The sequence below is a fragment of the Halichoeres trimaculatus genome, unplaced genomic scaffold (genome assembly GCF_033239565.1).
Source record: "Halichoeres trimaculatus isolate MK-OKI-2021-1 unplaced genomic scaffold, fHalTri1.1 fHalTri1_scaffold_12, whole genome shotgun sequence".
NCBI classification, from domain to species: domain Eukaryota; kingdom Metazoa; phylum Chordata; class Actinopteri; order Labriformes; family Labridae; genus Halichoeres; species Halichoeres trimaculatus.
This window is the reverse complement of record NW_027437190.1, coordinates 5,654,467-5,673,431: the sequence shown is the minus strand read 5'-3', so window position 1 is coordinate 5,673,431 and position 18,965 is coordinate 5,654,467. Positions and strand designations below refer to the sequence as shown.

At 41.8% G+C, this 18,965-nt stretch overlaps 1 protein-coding gene across 6 annotated transcripts in view; it reads left to right on the top strand.

Annotated features, from left to right (window-relative positions):
* ubr5 (ubiquitin protein ligase E3 component n-recognin 5) overlaps window positions 1–18,965 on the top strand; it is a 49,596-nt gene that overhangs the window by 28,757 nt on the left and 1,874 nt on the right. The window contains exons 28-57 of one of the 6 annotated variants that reach the window (XM_074682790.1): window positions 410–501; window positions 617–763; window positions 908–1,026; window positions 1,177–1,303; window positions 2,726–2,855; window positions 3,060–3,220; window positions 3,375–3,614; window positions 3,919–4,042; window positions 4,238–4,349; window positions 6,485–6,616; window positions 7,516–7,773; window positions 9,307–9,575; window positions 9,871–10,082; window positions 10,360–10,593; window positions 11,147–11,220; window positions 11,315–11,487; window positions 12,802–12,915; window positions 13,272–13,489; window positions 13,864–13,984; window positions 14,255–14,627; window positions 14,771–14,858; window positions 14,950–15,094; window positions 16,201–16,331; window positions 16,632–16,692; window positions 16,863–17,038; window positions 17,266–17,350; window positions 17,440–17,595; window positions 17,925–18,038; window positions 18,128–18,272; window positions 18,396–18,481. In XM_074682790.1, coding sequence (XP_074538891.1) covers window positions 410–501; window positions 617–763; window positions 908–1,026; window positions 1,177–1,303; window positions 2,726–2,855; window positions 3,060–3,220; window positions 3,375–3,614; window positions 3,919–4,042; window positions 4,238–4,349; window positions 6,485–6,616; window positions 7,516–7,773; window positions 9,307–9,575; window positions 9,871–10,082; window positions 10,360–10,593; window positions 11,147–11,220; window positions 11,315–11,487; window positions 12,802–12,915; window positions 13,272–13,489; window positions 13,864–13,984; window positions 14,255–14,627; window positions 14,771–14,858; window positions 14,950–15,094; window positions 16,201–16,331; window positions 16,632–16,692; window positions 16,863–17,038; window positions 17,266–17,350; window positions 17,440–17,595; window positions 17,925–18,038; window positions 18,128–18,272; window positions 18,396–18,481 — 4,617 coding nt within the window. Of the gene's footprint in view, window positions 1–409; window positions 502–616; window positions 764–907; window positions 1,027–1,176; window positions 1,304–2,725; window positions 2,856–3,059; window positions 3,221–3,374; window positions 3,615–3,918; window positions 4,043–4,237; window positions 4,350–6,484; window positions 6,617–7,515; window positions 7,774–9,306; window positions 9,576–9,870; window positions 10,083–10,359; window positions 10,594–11,146; window positions 11,221–11,314; window positions 11,488–12,801; window positions 12,952–13,271; window positions 13,490–13,863; window positions 13,985–14,254; window positions 14,628–14,770; window positions 14,859–14,949; window positions 15,095–16,200; window positions 16,332–16,631; window positions 16,693–16,859; window positions 17,039–17,265; window positions 17,351–17,439; window positions 17,596–17,924; window positions 18,039–18,127; window positions 18,273–18,395; window positions 18,482–18,965 lie in introns of all 6 variants that reach the window. The other 5 variants (XM_074682788.1, XM_074682789.1, XM_074682787.1 and 2 more) reach the window with 5 other exon arrangements.

The following is an 18,965-nucleotide window of genomic DNA, read 5'->3' as shown; positions in this document are numbered from 1 at the left end:
ATTTTACACATTTCTGAAAATAAGGAACAGACAAAGCAACAACAACAGGGTCAATAGATTGTGTTGGCTTTATTTATGTAACCAGTAGAGAGGAGCCGAACACAGGATTGACTTCATTCAGCCACCTGCCAATGGCTTTGGCGTTCACCAGAGGGCTCTAAAACATTTTGAGGACACAGCCTTGACTTTTTGGTGCATGCATATATATGCAAGTTTCTGATTCTACATTTATCCAGCGTTGTCCTTATACATGTGTATAGATAAACATAGTGAAATGTTGCTTTGTACACCAGAATGAATCAAGTACTTAACACCTTAAATGATAAAGCAGACATCTTAAGAACTTTCTTGTTGTTAATTCAGCTGAAATCTAATCACTGTCTTTTTCTCACCCTGACTTTGTGTTTAGGACATCTTTGAATGTCGGACCTGTGGCCTGCTTGAGTCCCTCTGCTGTTGTACTGAATGTGCAAGGGTATGCCACAAAGGGCATGACTGCAAGTAAGGAAACATGCTGAGCTTTCTGTACCCTTCAAAGGTTTAATGCTTCTAAGACATTTCAGAGTTATAAGAAAATGTGATCATGATCATTGTGGTTTGTTTTTCTGCCTCTCAGGCTGAAGAGGACCTCCCCCACAGCGTACTGTGACTGCTGGGAGAAGTGTAAGTGTAAAACACTGATCGCTGGCCAAAAGGCAGCTCGCTTGGATCTGCTCTACAGGTTACTCACAACCACCAACCTGGTCACCACGCCAAACAGCAGGTAGAAGCCTCATTACCTGTCTTTTCTCTACCTTTACTGTAATCCATACACCTGATGCAAGGGCTTGAATTGTTGTTCTTACTGAAGTTTCTTCATGCTATTCAAAGTGGAAGTGTATCTGACCTGTTTCGTTTCCTCCTGAAGGGGGGAGCATGTGTTACTGTTCCTGGTGCAGACAGTTGCCAGACAGAGTGTTGAGCACTGTCAGTACAGACCGCCGCGCATCAGAGAAGATCGAAACCGCAAGGCTGCTAATGCAGAGGGTAGGTGATCATTCATTACATATTCACACTGATTGAGTCACATGTTCCTATAAGATTGTTTTTGTGCTCTTCATTTTTACCTCCTCTGGCTCAAAGCTTTTTGAAACACCACCAAGCAGCTTGTTTATTATTCTCCGATCTTCTTTTCAGAATCTGATATGCCTGATCATGACTTGGAACCTCCGCGCTTTGCTCAGTTGGCCCTGGAGAGAGTCTTGCAGGATTGGAATGCCCTCAAGTCCATGATCATGTTCGGTTCTCAGGAAAACAAAGACTTGTAAGTGTGCCACAAAACGCAACCTTTTCTGTCTCCCTCAGTTACAGAAATTCAGACAGTTAATGTTGCTCAAGAATCAAAGATGTCACACAAAAACAATAAACAAACAAAAGCATCCATCTAAAATTAATTTCCTATTGAAATTTATTGTCCATTGACCACAGGAAAGTCATTCCTGCTGCAGAAGCACACTGGCTTCTTCACACTTTATTTGTGAAAACAGGGGTCCTCTCTCCCTGGATGACCTAAAAACAATTTTCCCTGCGCCGACTGAGGATCCTCCTATTCCTCACACACACACCAGGAGGAGGGTATCTGATAGGGGATGCTTTTGCAGCACTTAATGTATTGTTGCTTGGCAACCACTAAATCGTCCAAGCAGACACTTTAAAAGCAGCATCTGCATGACTGTATAAGTAAAATCCCCAGTCCACAGCCACAGTCCACTCCATTGAATCTGTTTGGAGAGTAATATACTCAAACTTTAAATATAATATTTAAATTCTGCAAGATACCTTGTTTTATTTAGCCAAAATGAAAAAAATGAATAAGAAAATGACCTCAAATATTTGAGTTTGTGTATTGAGTCTAAAATAAATCATATTTTCAGTTCAATTAATATTTTATCCCACTGAGCACCTTGTTTCTTTGTGCCTAAGTACAAATGTTATAACCAGCTCTTTAGCCATTGTGTTTGCCTGTATTTATTTGATTAGAGTGATCAGACACAGAACATGCTTCTTTTGCACACAGAGTTGTGAGAGGAGTCATGTTGGAAGTTTACTGTCAGTAGCCACGGTTACATGAGGAGTTTTTCGTCTTTCCGAATGGAATCTTTCTGAATGACTTTTCCCAAAACAATAGTATACATGGAAAGAAATATTCCAATCTCTGGTCTACATGCGCTGCTGTAATCAAACAGAATAATCAATGGGGCATGCGCAGAAAAACGTAAACATCATGTGATTTATCAAAGATAGAGGACAACAGTTTTTTCTCGCGAGTTTGTCGTCCGTCCAGTCTTGAAATTATGTTCAGTTCTTCAAAGTTTGGACCAAAAACAAACTTTCCTCCAGTGCTGATGGCTCGCCGCCATTTTCAAAGTTGAGGAAGGTCTCTAGTTGCGTCTTACGTCATATCTGAGCATGCGCTGAAAGAACGTACCCTGACAACTTTCCATCTGAGTGGATACATGATACCTCAGTCAGTTTGGGGAAAGGAATATTCCACCCCTGTGAAACTGATCAAATGTCCATTTGGATTGGCACTTTTCTCCCGGAATGAGGTGTATGTAAAGGTTAAATTCTTTCTGTTTGAGCAAATAAACCTAATGTAAGCTGAATATTTGGGTCCATGTAAACGTGGCTAGTGACAGCCTCATAGTGCATCAAAAATAAATTGTCCTTTTTCCCCTTTCCTCAGGCTCAGTGCCAGTAGCAGAATTGCTCACCTCCTACCTGAGGAGCAGGTCTACTTGAATCAACAGAGTGGCAGCATTCGCCTTGACTGTTTCACCCACTGTCTCATTGTTAAGTGTGCTCCTGACATCACTGTAAGTCCTGCTCATTCTCTTCCTTCTTTATGACTCAACAAATATGAGAGCACACATATTTCTTAATAGTCGCCACTTTTAACAGTGAATCAAAATAAAGTTACACAAACAAAAACTTTACTGTATGGCATTAATTACTACTACTGACACCTTCTTGCTTTTGAAAGTGATTAAGTTTTCAAATTTTGTTTTTTCTTGTGTTAGTTCATTGACACCTTGCTGGGCACATTAGTGAAGGAGCTGCAGAACAAGTACATCCCTGGACGACAAGAAGAGGCAGTCAGTGTGACCAGGAGGTTTCTGCGCTCAGTAGCCAGAGTTTTTGTCATACTCAGCGTTGAAATGGCTTCCTCCAAGAAAAAAAAGTAAGAAGTCAGCAATTTGGGGTTTCTTTTTTTTCTGTGACGTTTGAGTCGGTGATCAGTGATCCAGCTTAATAACAAGTCATGTGTCATTTTAAACAGACTTGTATACTTTTATCTTAACAGTGTTTCTGTCTTTTTCAATCCCTCTCAACAGCAATTTCATCCCCCAGCCCATTGGGAAATGTCGTCGAGTTTTCCAAGCTCTGTTGCCTTATGCTGTGGAGGAGCTGTGTAATGTTGCAGAGTCACTGATTGTCCCAGTTCGGATGGGTATTGCAAGACCCACTGCTCCTTTCACCTTGGCCAGTACCAGCATTGATGCTGTACAGGGGAGCGAAGAGCTCTTCTCTGTTGAACCACTTCCTCCCAGACCTTCGCCCGACCAGTCCAGCAGGTCAGTTGGTTTTTGCGAATTTCCAAATAACTGTAAATAAATGTACCATCTGAGCTCGATTTTTTAGCTTTGTTGCTAAAATAAATTCACGACTTGCAGGGAGGAGACAGCTTCAGAGAGCTAATTCTGTGAAATGAATTCCTTACTCTTCAGAGTTAGAGGGCAGAAGTTTCTAATTTAGTGATATCTAGAAAATAGATTATTAACTTTACTGCCCTTGGTTGGGGTTAGGAGTTGGAGTTAGGTTTCAGTAATTGTTACCTTTAAATGGGACCCTCTGACTTCATTTGCTTCATTTTTCCAGCTCCAGCCAGACAGCTGCTTCTTATATCATCAGAAACCCACAGCCCCGACACAGCAGCCAGTCTCAGCCTGTCAGAGGACGAGATGAGGAGCAGGATGACATTGTATCCGCTGATGTAGAAGAGGTGGGTTGTGCTGACATTATTCGTGATGATCCACTTTTGGTTTTTTTTTTTTGCTGTTGCACTGGTGCTACAGAGGTCCTGAAATACATATACGAGCTTGTAGCACAATATGTTTAATTTCTGTTACATCTCTGGAGCCAAACACAGCCACAAGTTGTCCTGCTTTTAACTTTTTTCTCTTGTCTTTTCTTACAGGTTGAGGTTGTTGAGGGAGTTGCAGGAGAAGAAGACCATCATGATGACCAAGAAGAGCAGGGAGAGGAAAATGCAGATGCTGAAGGGCAACATGATGAGCATGATGAGGATGGTGAGTCATACCTTAAATACTGTGAAATACAAGAAAAGTTGAGGTTTATCCATCAGTTTCTTTCAAAATAACTCAGCCCCCATTGTAAATTTGGTTTATCAGTAAATCTATAAATGTAAAGCTGTTCATCATAAACAAATCAAACTGGAACGGTTTAAGTAGCTTGGCCTAGCTCACATCTGTAAGTGGTTTCTCAAATTTCAACTCAAATTTTCACTTTTAATGGCTCAAGTACATTCAATAATTGCTTGTCAAAGGACACATTTGCAAATCAAGTGTGACACCTGATGGAGCTAATCAAGGGCTTCAATAGTTACATCAAGTGTGCGTGAGAAAAACACATCAAAAAAGTGGTTTGATGATGGTGATGTTTGACTGTATGTTATTAATGTGACTTAGTCTCCATGGTGGAACACCATTACTGACCTACAAACACAAAATGGTCAGCTCCAGTCTGCTCTGAAACAAGATAAATTCGAAGATGTTTTTAGATTCTGTTCTGTGGAGTGATGAAATCTAAGTGGAGATTTTTGGGCCTCTGGATCAGCAATGGGTCTGTAGGAGGAAGAACAGAGCATGTGTTGGAAAGAAAGAAAGAACACCCTACTGACAGATAAGCATGGTGGTGCCTCATGAGGCTCTGGGGCTGCTTCACTTCTTCTGGCACTGGAAACTTGCAAGATGGATTCAGTCATCAGGAAATCTTTGGAGAAAATGTCATGCTGTCTGTGAGAAACTGAAGCTTGAGCCTTCCAACAGGACAACAACCCCAAGAAGACCCCAGAAGTCCACCAAGGCTTGCTTTCAAAAGAAGGACTGGACTGTTGTAGAGTGGACATTAGTAGGGATGGGTACCTTTCACATTTGAAACGATACAGTACCAATGCCCAGTATCTGGCATAGGGTTTCGGTACTCAACGGTACCAATTTTTGGGTACTTTTTTTGTTTTTATGCGGTAAAAAATATCAATTTTTCAGTTGAACATATTTATTCATCAATATATACCCTTATAATGCTGTGTTCGTGTCCAGCATGGAAAAATCACCTACTCCTCCACTTTGTCACTGTCACAAGAATGTGTTAAGGTACCTAAACATGGTACCATTTAATTTTTCGTGAATCAGTACCCAGTACTTTTGACAGAATTCGGTCAGTACCTATAAAAGTACCAAATTTGGTACCCCATCTCTAGATATCAGTCACCTGACTTTGAACCCCATTGGTCCTTGTTCGTGAGGACTGGACTCAGGCCCCATTTATCCAACAGTGTTTCACCCGAAAACGCAAAAACTGCAGTGAAACAAAGGGATTGAAAACGCTGTAGTAAGCATGCCAGGCCTGTAGTTGGTGCTCTAACTGTAGAGTCTTCCGCATTAGAGGTAGGCTGATCCTCTGAGGAATGTGTCTTTGCTGATTGAAAGAAGTGGAGCAACAGATGCACGTGTTGTTGTAAGGAGTCAGCAGACTTAGCAGCACAAGCACACTTTAGTCTGCCATTGTTACTGTCTCTGTTGTCTGGTTCACACTTGGCAATTGAAGTTGCCACATTGAAAAAATAATGTGCACATCGGAGAGAGGCATTAGCATTTCCAACTGAAAAACTCTGCCTTCCTGCTTACACATTAGTGGTGGCTGTGGCGTTTCAGAAAAGTTCCACGCCGGAGGTCGATCTCAAACGCTGTTTCCATGTAAATGGAAAAGGCCAAAACGCAAAACTTTGCAATTCATCCTAAAACTGTTGTTCTGTAAATGTCCCCTCTAATTTTTGAGAACACTGCCAGGAGCTAGTGTCTATGTATCATATCTACAGCAGGTCATATCAGTAAAATGGTTTCTAGTGAGGACTAGGGATGCTCTTCAAGAAGGGGGTTGAATCATTGTGAGACTACTGTAGTCAAAATAATGAGTAGTTTTGTTAAATTGGAGAAATCCCCTGAAAATATAAGTTTTGTTGAGGTAGTTGAATTCTTACTGTATTTATGCATCTGTTTTTATTTCAGTTTTATGGTTTATTTTACAGTCATCTGCAGTTTAGCGAAACAGAACCAGATCATTTAAATGTTTTTGAGCAGTTTCTTGATTTTGAAATCCAGACTAGCATTAATGTATTTGTTTCCCTCATTTCTGCTTCAAGGGAGCGACATGGAGCTGGATCTGCTGGCCGCAGCTGAAACCGAGAGCGACAGCGAAAGTAACCACAGCAATCAGGATAACGCCAGCGGCCGCAGGAGCGTGGTCACAGCAGCTACGGCTGGCTCTGAAGCAGGTTGGTCAGCAGCTGTTCCAAAGAGTCAGACTGAGTTTTTATTTATTTATTTGGGGCTGGCTTTTCCTTTTCCTGGCCACAGTGAATAAATGTGAAGTATTTGTCAGGCTTCGAGTTCTCACTGAATAGAGACTGCTTTTCTTCTTGCTGCACTAAAGTCTTCTTCAATCAAATAGAATAACTCTGCCCTCACAAGTTACTGCATTACAATCAGCTTCTGGGTTGTTGGGGAATTCTGTTTGGAGAGATATGGTACCAGCAAACTCCTCCCTGGCTGAACACCCCATGTATTTCATTTGCAGGCAGTAGGGTGTCCTTGGCTTTTCCTATTTTTGGTATGAGCACCTCTTTACTTTAATGCATACACAGATATCAGGGCAAGAGTGAATTGCAAAGTGCATACAGTGTCCTGCTGAAAGTTAGTTTAGTTTGTCCTTTTCTCACATTTGACTGTTATTGCGTGTGCCATTTTAACATGCTGTCTTCATCACGTGTAGCTCTGTTGATTTTTCACCACATTAACATACTAATCAACTGACTGCTTTCCACGTGGTGTGCTTGTTTTCCTTCTCTGTGACTTTTTTTTTTTACTGTTGATAAACATGAGACGTTTAAAACTCTTCTGTAAACTGAAGTGTCGCTCTGTTTTCTCCCTTGAGAATTTTCTTGTAATCTTTTAAGTGTCACCACTTGACATTTAGCTGATTTTTCTGAACAGCTGTTTTTCTGTGTTTCACCTTGGGACTAGTGTTTTAGGGTGTTGTAGTGGTGTGATTTACTAACCAGCACTGCTGATGGGATAAATCTGATGAAGAAACCAGCAGGGAGGTCAGCTGATAATCCAAACCATTAAACACTGTCTTTTTTCTCTCTTGTGTTCTGCTCCTCCCCCTGTGAAGGTGCCAGCAGTGTCCCTGCCTTCTTTTCAGAGGACGACTCCCAGTCCAACGACTCCAGTGACTCTGACAGCAGCAGCAGTCAGAGCGACGATGTTGACCAGGAAACGTTTCTGTTGGACGAGCCCCTGGAAAGGACAACGAGCACTTCACATAGCAACAGTGCAGCCCAGGCTCCTCGCTCCATGCAGTGGGCTGTGAGAAACACACCCAGCCAGAGGGCAGCTGGAAACGCTCCCTCCAGCTCCTCCACACCAGCTGGTCAGTGCTTTTCTTTCTGTTTAGGGAATCGTTCTGTGTAATGTGCCATATTTTCTGGACTACAAGTCACTCGGGAGTAGAAGTTGCATCAGCCAAAAAATGCTTCATGAAGAGGAAAAAATATATGTAAGTCGCGTTAATTTAGAATTTTTTTCCAAGACAAAGAACAGGCAATAAATCTAAAAAGGCAACAGCACACAGAACAACAGGCTGAGTAGGTGTCCGATAAGTTAACGTAACACATTAACTATAAAAAGGAAGTTTCTCTCCGTTAGCGCTCACATCACAAGTCTGAAGGAAGCCCAAGTGAGCCAGTTACAGGGGGTCTAGTGGGGTCTGAGACCCCTTAACTGACACTTTATACCCCCTGAAAGCCTCAACTACAGGTTTTTGGAGGGTCTCTTGAGAAGTATATTTATCCATAAGCCTGTTGGCTGGGTTTATATGTTCATGTCATGCCTATGTGAGTGCGCCATATGAGAGGGAAGCACAAGTGTCCTCTCTGGTTCTGAAGTTGTTTGCATGTTGGCGCTTTCTCCTGCACTCTGTATCGTGCATGGCAAAGTTTTGCCCCGGTGCATACACCGACACACAAACTTATGTGCATACACTCCATATAATGAACATAGGCCATGTTACACAATGTTTCATCTCAAAACGCAAAAAAAGCAAAGAAAAAGAATCTTTACATGGAAACGCTGAGTGACTGAAAACCATGCCAGGCCTGTAGTTGGCGCTATAACTGTCTTGTCCAGAAGCAGCTTTTGGTAGATCTCCACTGAAGTAGAGTTGGGCTGAATATCTGGTGTATCGGTGAATGCTAAGAGCAGAAGTGGAGCAACAGATGCTCATTTTGTTAAAAGGTAATCAGCAGATTCAGTAGATTGAGTAACAAAAGCACAACATGATAGTCTATGACGATTGTAACAACAGTGCTGTCGTACTGTTGTATGCGCAAAGCAGGGCGTGACATCGGCATTTCCACTGAAAACGCCCTGCTTGCTGTTCATGCAGTAACAGTGGTGGTAACCTTTCAGGAAAAATCCACTCTGAAGGCCATTTTTTAAAAGCTTGTGTTTAGGTCGACTTAAATGCTGTTTCAGTATAGCTGAGCAGCTGTAATGCAACAATACTTTTGCAATTCATCCTAAAACTGTTGTCATATTAACGGCCCCAGAGAGTCGGGTAAAATAATGTCACAACCCCAAGATTTAGAAACCTTTGGAGTGAGCATGGAGTGGAGCGGACACCTTTGGGAGTGAGGAGCTCCACTCCGCTCACATACTCTGGTTGATGGTAATGTTTATTCCTTAGTTTTTGTCAGTCAGTATGAACCAACTTTCTAAAACATGTTAAATTATATATATTTTGATATATATGTTGCACCTGACTGTAGTCACAGAATTAGCCAAACTCTGAAGAAAAGTGTGACTTAAAGTCCAGAAAATACAGTATGTTTTAGAGGGTCGGAATAATTGTCCTCAAAAATATTGCTATTATTTTAAATGTGCCGATTTTGTTTTTTCCCCACAGCGAGCTCCACAGGACTGATATACATTGACCCCACCAACCTCCGTCGCTCCAGTGCCATCAGCTCCAGTGCAGCTGCTGCAGCAGCAGCTCTGGAGGCGAACAACTCCAGCAGCTATTTGACATCAGCCAGCAGCCTGGCACGAGCCTACAGTATCGTCATCAGGCAGATCTCAGACCTCATGAGCCTGATCCCCAAGTACAACCACCTGGTCTACTCCCAGTACCCTGCTGCTGTTAAACTCACCTACCAAGATGCTGTTAACCTACAGGTACGACATTCTGCTGTCTTTGTTGAATGCCAATAAAAGTGGCACCAAGAGTGAATTTATTATCATGCCTACTATTAAATTTTTGAAATAGTTCTTTGATAAAACCTGTCCCCCCTTTTTAAGAATTTCAGTGAGAATTTTGGGATCTGTGTAGAGGTCATTTATCAGGGGAATAATTTCTTCCACTTCTTGCAGCTTGTGCAAAACCAAACCCTCCTCTGATTGATGTATTGAAATATTGACTTAAGGAAAACAGCTGCAAAATGTTTGAAACCTTTTTCATTTGTTGAACCAGAACTTTGTTGAAGAAAAACTGATCCCCACATGGAACTGGATGGTGTCCATCATGGATTCTACAGAAGCCCAGTTAAGATATGGCTCAGCTCTGTCCTCTGCTGGAGATCCAGGTCACCCCAGTCACCCACTCCATGCGTCCCAGCACTCTGCGCGCAGGGAGCGTGTGACTGCTCGAGAGGAGGCCAGCCTTCGAACTCTGGAAGGTCGCAGGTAAAAATGAATCCATTAGTGATGAAAGCAGCTTAGTCCCTCATCTTATTTACATTTATTTGTCTAATGAGATACAAACCTCTGTTTTCTACCTCTTGTGGTGCACCTTCTTGGAACATCATCAAATATTACAACAAACAGGCAAAATCAGCCATATTGACAGTCTTTCTCTAAGTTAAACAAGCAAATGTTCAACATGTGTTTTTGCACACCTTACTTTGAAATGTCGTGTTTTGAAATACTACATTAGCTGAGTTTGAGTTTGTATTTGTTTCAGGAGAGCAGCTACTCTACTGACAGCTCGCCATGGCATGATGTCTGCACGGGGAGACTTTCTGAACTATGCCTTGTCATTGATGCGCTCCCACAATGATGAGCACTCGGATGTGCTTCCTGTGCTGGACGTGTGCTCGCTTAAACATGTAGCATACGTTTTCCAAGCTCTAATTTACTGGATTAAGGCCATGAACCAGCAGACAAATTTGGACAACCCACAAATGGACAGAAAAAGGTAACGCAGAGAAGCAGACTGTCTCTGGCTTCACATTACATACATGAGAAATGTTAGGCATCTTTTTTCACTCGAGACAACATAACACAAAAGACTTTTCATTTTACAATAACCTAATATTTCAAAAAGTATAGTTTTGGGTCACTAAATTTAAGTATTTGCTGAATAGAATTACACATGATAGCCTCTGAAATAGCATCCAGTTCTTAACATGATTTTATCATTGTAGATGTACATTCTTTTCCCACCTGTGACTTGCAATGAAATGTTTTATTTAACTGTTTCTTAAAAAAAATATTGGAGCCTCATGCACATTTACATGTGGTTATGTGTTCCCACTAATCTGAGTCTTAATTAGGATCAATTCATTTTATAAGGCTACGTACTACGAGCCTCAGTTTTTAATTCAGTCACTGAAGAAGCCGCTTCTCTTACTCCTGAGGCAAATGTTCATATTTTCTGGATCACAGTCTTTGCTACCAAGGCTGCAGTGTCTGTGTTAAAAAGAGCGACCAAATCAAAGTTCCTTACAGACATTTGAACTTTTTTGTAGGAACCGTGAGATTTTAGAGCTGGGTTTGGACAATGAAGATTCTGAGCATGAGAACGACGAGGACACCAACCAAAGTAAGTGAGATCATTGATCTCATTTCATAAAAGATGTATAATCATCACCCAAATGATAAAACTGACCTTTTCATTTATTCCTGCCTCCCCTCAGGTTCCACCCTGCAAGACAAGGATGATGACCCAGTTCCAGCTGAAACGGGCCAGAACCACCCCTTCTTCCGTCGTTCGGACTCCATGACTTTCCTGGGTTGTATACCTCCCAACCCCTTTGATGTTCCCCTGGCTGAAGCTATTCCACTGGCAGACCAGCCCCATCTCCTGCAGGTCAGAATGGTCCCGTGGTTTAATGCAAACACAGTGACCACAAGAAAAACAAACACTTTATTCAGACACTACTCAAAAGTTCAGTGATTATTTCATTATGTCAGTTCATTCTTTAGAAATAATGACCACTGAAATTAATACTGTAAAACTTGGTTATGGAATACAGTGTACTTCATTGATCTCGAACTGAAATTCAGAATCACAGCAGCAATACAAGAAACTGTATAGTGCAAAAATTTGAGAATATATAAACAGAATAATATGATAAACAAAATGTCTACCAGAGATGACAGCTCATCCATCATTCTCTAGTCAGCCTCCACCTCTACAGGGTCCTGGACTGAGCTGGACTTCTCCATCAGTCTGTCCAGTCTCTTTCCTGTATCCTGTGCGTTCGCAGAAAGTAAAACAATTGTGGTGTTCACGTCCAGTGTTATTCTGTGAATATCATGATGCTACTCCCCTTCTCAGTTTACAGGAACATTTGACCTAGCACCGGTTAGCATCGACATGCTACAGGCTACAAACACTTGATTTTGTGTATAAAGAGTGCAAACATGGTTACATGTTGGATCACTCAGGAACACAATGTAAACACAAATGTAAAAACACCACTGCAAATGCAACAAGTTTTGGGACAACGCCAAAAAATTTGGCCTAAAAGTAATGACAGGCTCCAGACACCAGGATAACCAAAAAAGAAGAAAAAAGAACCATGAAGACAGGGCTTCTGCAACAAACTGCCACTTGAGTGGTGCTTAGCAATAGTATGAAGACTGAAGCTACTGCCAAAAAACTTGGCAATGGTGGTGATAGATCATGTGCTAAAGAATCTGGCCTTATCCATTAAAATTGGTCAATTACTTTTCCCCAAACTTCCTTGAAACTCCAGGGTGTTATTTATGGAAAGTTGTTGAAATGTTGGCACATTGTTTGCTGTGAAATCCATTTTTAGATGATTCCCAAAGCTCAATATGTACTCTATAGAGCTCAGAGAGTCTATCTTTGGCCTCTCCTGTATTACACGTTTTTCCATGAAACAGGAAACTGTCTTCTAAATCCTGCATACCGTACATATGCAAAAAGGCTTGTGTCCTGAACACATGTAAGGGGTTATATTAGGTTGTAAACATAAATGGACCTGAAGGCAATACAAGCTGTTATGGTTAATGCCAAAAGCAGCTCTGGCTTGTAGGTGCAATATGTCTGCACCAGAAACTCCTGAAGATTGACTTTCCATTGAAAGGCTTTTCACTGACAGCTGCTCATGTTTGCTGTGACAGCCTCGACCTAACTCTTCATGTCCTCTCACAGCCCAATGCCAGGAAGGAGGATCTGTTTGGTCGTCCCTCTCAGGGTCTGTACTCCTCCTCCTACATGGCAACCAAAGGCCTGGCTGAAGCGAGTATGGACAGGACCTGCCTGGAGGTAAACATGGGCTCCTCTCTACCCTCCCCCTCTCAGGTATATCACCCCTATTCAACTGACAGACAAGCAAGAAGACGTGTTCTAATATCCACTAATAAACATCACAAATGAAATCTCTCGGTGAATTAAGCTTAAAAAGACACTTTTAAAATGAATCCAAGATCTGTTGTTTCACACACTATTCCCTGAGGTGTGAACACATGAATTTAAGCATCCTTTGAAATTGGCCTGTGGATATTGGAACACTGAAACTTTTCTGTCTTATTTCATTTTGATGAATTCTTTCATTATCCACACAGTCATCATCAGATGAACATGTTTGATCACTAAATAACACCTGAACCCTGTCATATCAGATCCTGCCCACCAAGATGTCTTACTCAGCCAACCTGAAAAATGTGATGAGTATGGACACCTGCCAGGGGAGCACCAGGAACCAGTCTCTTGCAGATCAGGAGATGGAAGCTTCCAAACAAGGCCCTTCACCCCACGACCTGGCTGCTCAGCTGAAGAGCAGCCTTCTGGCTGAGATTGGCCTCACTGAGAGCGATGGGCCTCCTCTCCCCTCGTTCAGGTACCGTATGCAGGTCTTTGTTTTTATGGGGGCTTCATCAAACTGTATTTGAGTTTAGTTCAGTGTGTGTGCTGAATATACTTGAGTTCTCGGGAAGACCATGTTTTGCCTGGCTCTGTGTGTCATAACTGGGTGATGGTAGAGGCCAAAATAGTGTTCCTGACAAATTAAGTGCTATGCTTTAAAAAACTGTTGAAACTTTGGATGAGGATCGTTATGCCTACCAATACATGAGTCACCTGTTCAAAGTCACCGACAAGAGCAGTTTCCCAAATTGATTAATTTAAAATTGTGTGACTCAAGAATTGCCCTTACTGATTTATTTAATGCATATGAGTTTCAATAACCATCTTGTTTTGTGTCTCCTTGTCCAGACCTCACTGTAGTTTCATGGGAATGATGATCTCCCACGACATGCTGCTTGGCCGCTGGCGTCTGTCTCTGGAGCTCTTTGGTCGTGTCTTTATGGAGGATGTTGGAGCTGAACCTGGATCTGTACGTGACGCTCTGAATATTACCTGAACCTAGAACCTTGTTTTTACAGCAGGGCCTCATTTATTGTTAGTCAAGTGCTTTTAATTCCCAAACTTTTTGAATTTAGGTGATTTAAATCTAGAGTTTATTTAGAAGAGATCATCAGCTGCTTATGAGAAGCTAACACTTCCTTTCTACTTTTGAATACCAGAATTATCTGAAGAATACAAAGACTGCTGCCTACTCTGAGTAGATGTGATGATGATTAAGTTTTACCTCTTTTTGTTCCAGATCCTTACGGAGCTTGGGGGCTTTGAAGTGAAGGAATCTAAGTTCCGTCGGGAGATGGAGAAGCTTAGGAACCTGCAGTCTCGTGACCTGGCTCTGGAGGTGGATAGAGATCGAGATCAGCTGATACAGCAGACCATGCGTCAGCTTAACACTCACTTTGGGAGGCGCTGCACTACAACACCGATGGCCGTGCACCGAGTGAAAGTCACCTTTAAGGATGAACCAGGCGAGGGAAGCGGAGTGGCTCGCAGCTTCTACACAGCCATCGCCCTTGCCCTCCTCTCCAACGATAAACTCCCCAACCTGGACTGTGTTCAGAGTGTCAGCAAGGGCATGCAGGCCAGCAGTACGTGTCAGCCTGATCACAATTCATGTATGGCAAAACATAGAAACCATAAGCTTTTTCTCATTGTTACAATCAATCATACTGTTATGATGCTTTTATCACTTTTCAGAAATATTTTCCACACAGGAAACGTGTGACCTGTTCTATTAAATGTTTGTCTTTGTCTGTAGATCTAATGCAGCGCTTAAGAAACAGAGATAGGGAACGAGAGAGGAGAAGTGGAGGGCTCCGAGCAGGATCCCGGAGAGACCGCGACAGGTAGAAGGAAACATAAGTTTTAGTATTCAACAAACGAAAAAGCTCCTGCTGTGTGACAATGAGGAGAAACCTGTGGGTTTGTTTTCTGCAGAGACTCGAGGAGACAGCTTTCCATAGACACCAGGCCTTTCAGGCCATCATCAGAGGGAAACCCCAGTGATGAGCCTGACCCTCTTCCAGCACACAGACAAGCCCTGGGCGAAAGGCTGTACCCACGGGTTCATGCAATGCAGCCGGTAATTACCTTCACAGGGACATACATATAATCATTGAAGAGGTCAATTAAACAGATTTAAAGAAAACAATTAAAACCAATCAATCATAAAAATAAAATGGTTAAAATGTGTTAAAAATAGATAATAAATAGTAAATAATAAATAAATAGAATATAAGCTTGAAAGATACTGTGCAGAGCTGTGCAATAAGATAATAGTATTGATAATGATATTACGTTTTGTATGGCTCTTTCAAAATTCTTAAAGACATTTTACAGATTACAGAATAGAAAAAGACACTTTAAAAACATAACACAATAATTTGAGAATCAACAGTGAAAACTAGCCTTAAAAGATGAGTTTTTAAAATAGATATTAAAATGCTTGAAAAGATCTGACTTAACAGACGTGATATTTTCCTGGAGTTCAGATAGTTGGAGCATAAAAGCTGAAAGCTGCTTCTCCATGTTTGTGTCTAACTCTTGGGACAACTGTTCCAGGTGACCTGAGTGGTCGTGATGGCTCATGCTGAATTAGAGGAACACTGATTTATTTTTGCCCTAATCCATTTATTCAGACCCCTCTAGAGACCTTTTTTCAAAAAAGCAACTAGCGACAAATCTAGCAACTTTCTGGTGTTTGGAGACTCTTACATATAAGTTTGTTTTGATTTTACTCTTGAAAAATTGCCCATGTCCTGGTCTCTTTTGGGTCACTTTTGCTGGTCTCAAAGCCTGATACAGGAGGAGTGTTGATACTTAGACATTAAAAAAAAACAAGAATCAACTGAAGAAAAGTTCATTTGTAGTTTTAAACATATTAACACTGTTTTTTACCTGCTTTCTGTCTCTGCCACAATGTTATTCCTCTCTCCTTCAGTGTTCATGACAGTTACATGCGAGTGGCTTTTTATGTAAATAAGGTGATGCGTCGTTTAGAGACTTAATAACTTATTGACTTCTGGGACAACCAACAGCTGCTTTCCTCACTGAGGAGCTGGCTTTCACCTTCTAACAGCAGAGATGAAACCCTCCTAGACTACTCTACGTGTTACATGTTTGACCATAATACTAACACATTTATTTATATTGTTACTGTTTTGATAAGCTGCGTGTGTTTCTCCTCAGGCGTTTGCCAGTAAAATCACGGGCATGCTGCTGGAGTTATCCCCGGCCCAGCTGCTGCTGCTGCTGGCCAGTGAAGACTCTCTCAGAGCCAGAGTGGAGGAGGCTATGGAGCTCCTCATCGCACACGGCAGGTAAATAAACACAGTTATTCAGGGGTGAATGCTCATAAGGAGAACACTTTTTGTTTTCATATGTATGTAAAAATAGTCATCTTTGATTCATTATTTTCAAAATGAGGCTTTGAATTGCTAAATATGACTTTAGCTGTCTAGTTTCATAAGACTTGTATTAATTTTTAGATTTTTCTATAAATGAAAAAATAATGTAGTTTTTGGAAACCATGTGCTGCAAAGTATGAACAGTATTTTTTAATGATTCTGTTTTTTTAATATATGATGAAGATCTTAAGAAAATTTCTTTGTCTCCTTCAGGGAAAATGGTGCCGACAGCATACTGGACCTGGGTCTCCTGGAGGCTCCAGAGAAAGCACAAGTAAGTTCAAATCTGAGAAATCACTCTGGCAAACTACAGCATGAGGAGCTTTCACTTCAGGTTCATGATAGACGTCTCTTCATCACCTAATATGACCTGAGTGAACTGCACCAAGCAAACTGTCTGTACAGTCTGTCTTCCCACATGTAACTCTCGTTGTGTTGCAGCAGGAGAGTCGTAAGCGTCACGGTTCGACTCGCAGCGTGGTGGACATGGAGTTGGACGATCCTGATGATGGAGACGACAACGCTCCTCTCTTCTACCAGCCGGGGAAAAGAGGCTTCTACTCTCCTCGTCCTGGGAAGAATACTGAAGCAAGGCTGAACTGCTTCCGCAACATTGGCAGGTTGTACACTTTGTGTTTTTGTTTTTCATTCCTAAAGAGAATCATATAGTTTTAATGGATCAGCAGTTTTACTTCTCGTTGTTCAGTGCAGGCAAATATTCTCAGTTTTCAGAGACTTATTTCATTTCCCCACATTTTCTACAAAGGATGTGCATTTTTTCTGGTCTAACAAGAAGCCCTGTGTTGCATGCTTTAAAATAACGTTTTGTGTGGTCTGTTGTGGACAGGATACTGGGATTATGTCTGCTTCAGAACGAGCTCTGTCCAATCACGTTGAACAGACATGTCATCAAAGTGCTGCTCGGGAGGAAGGTAAAACAGAAGCTCAGATATTCCTATACTCTTAGTTCGACTGTGGTGAGTTTTCACAATCAAGTTGCTAAAATAATTTTCTCCTGCAGGTGAACTGGCATGACTTTGCGTTCTTTGACCCGGTCATGTACGAGAGCTTGAGGCAGCTCATCCGCCACTCTCAGGCCGGGGAAGCAGAAGCTGTGTTTGCTGCCATGGACCTGGCGTTCGCAATCGATCTTTGCAAAGAGGAGGGAGCTGGGCAGGTAACGAACTACGCAATACATAAACAAAGGAAAACCGACACAAACAAAGGAAAACAGAGTGTAACCCAGTCCACCTAAATCCTGACACAGTCATTCACTTCTTATTCAACATGACAAGAAATAAACCTTCACATTTATCAGATTAGGGGTCAACATAAATCATCCTTTCTCTAAAGAAATACCTGACAAAACTCCAGCCAGATCTAAAATCTTGGTTTGAAACTCGAGCTGACTACAGCCTCTAGACAAAAGTGAAAGAGTAAGAACTTGCCTGTAAACTCTAAGCTTGGTCATGTCTTACAAAGGTTTTTGTGATTCTCCTGGTTCAGGTGGAGCTTCTGTCTGGTGGTGTGAACATGCCAGTCACTCCTCTCAATGTGTACGAGTACGTCAGGAAGTACGCCGAGCATCGAATGTTGGTGGTGGCTGAGCAGCCTCTCCATGTGAGTGAAACTCTCAAATCTTTTAATGTCATGAAGCGACTTTTAACTCAAAAAGCGTCTAAACACAAACTGTGCTTCCTGCTTCACAGGCCATGAGGAAAGGTTTACTGGACGTACTCCCCAAGAACGCCCTGGAGGACCTGACGGCAGAGGACTTCAGGCTGCTGGTTAACGGCTGTGGAGAAGTCAACGTTCAGATGCTGATCAGCTTCACCTCCTTCAATGATGAATCTGGTAAAAACACCGTCCCCACCTTCTTTGCTCCTTTCTGTGCATCATCTATTTTTACCTGTATGACCTCCTTTGGCACATTTCCTCTGCCAAACATGAAGCAAAGATTTATCTTTCATCCTTCAGGGGAGAATGCCGACAAACTGCTGCAGTTCAAACGCTGGTTTTGGTCGATAGTGGAGAAGATGAGCATGACTGAGAGGCAAGACCTGGTGAGTCTGTTCTCATTTTAACTAAACACTTAACACTAATGCTCCACTGCAGCTCCCAGGAGTGCTTTGCAGAGTATCAGGAAGCATTTTGATTTGTCAGTTGTGTATTTTTGTTCATATTTTTTTACACTAAAACCTAAAACAGAGACAATCCACTGTCATACTTTTCCCCAAATCAAAATCCCCAAAGTGCTAAATGATTACAAGCCATTTTCACTCACCTCCCTGAAGGAGGAAATCATCACACTGACCTCAGACAAACTGGAAAGTCTCCGATACAAGACTTTCATTTTCCTATTGTAGCTCTGCTTTTATCAAGATGCAGCTGCATGTGTTAAAGGGTTAGCCTCTCAGTTTATGATAACCCGATCAGATTTTATTGATGATCTTAAACTTTTTAACAGACATAGGTTCCCCCCAGGACTGTGTCCTTCCTCCGCCTGCTTTTTATTCTTTACACAGAGCAGCAGATCCTCTCTTGAAA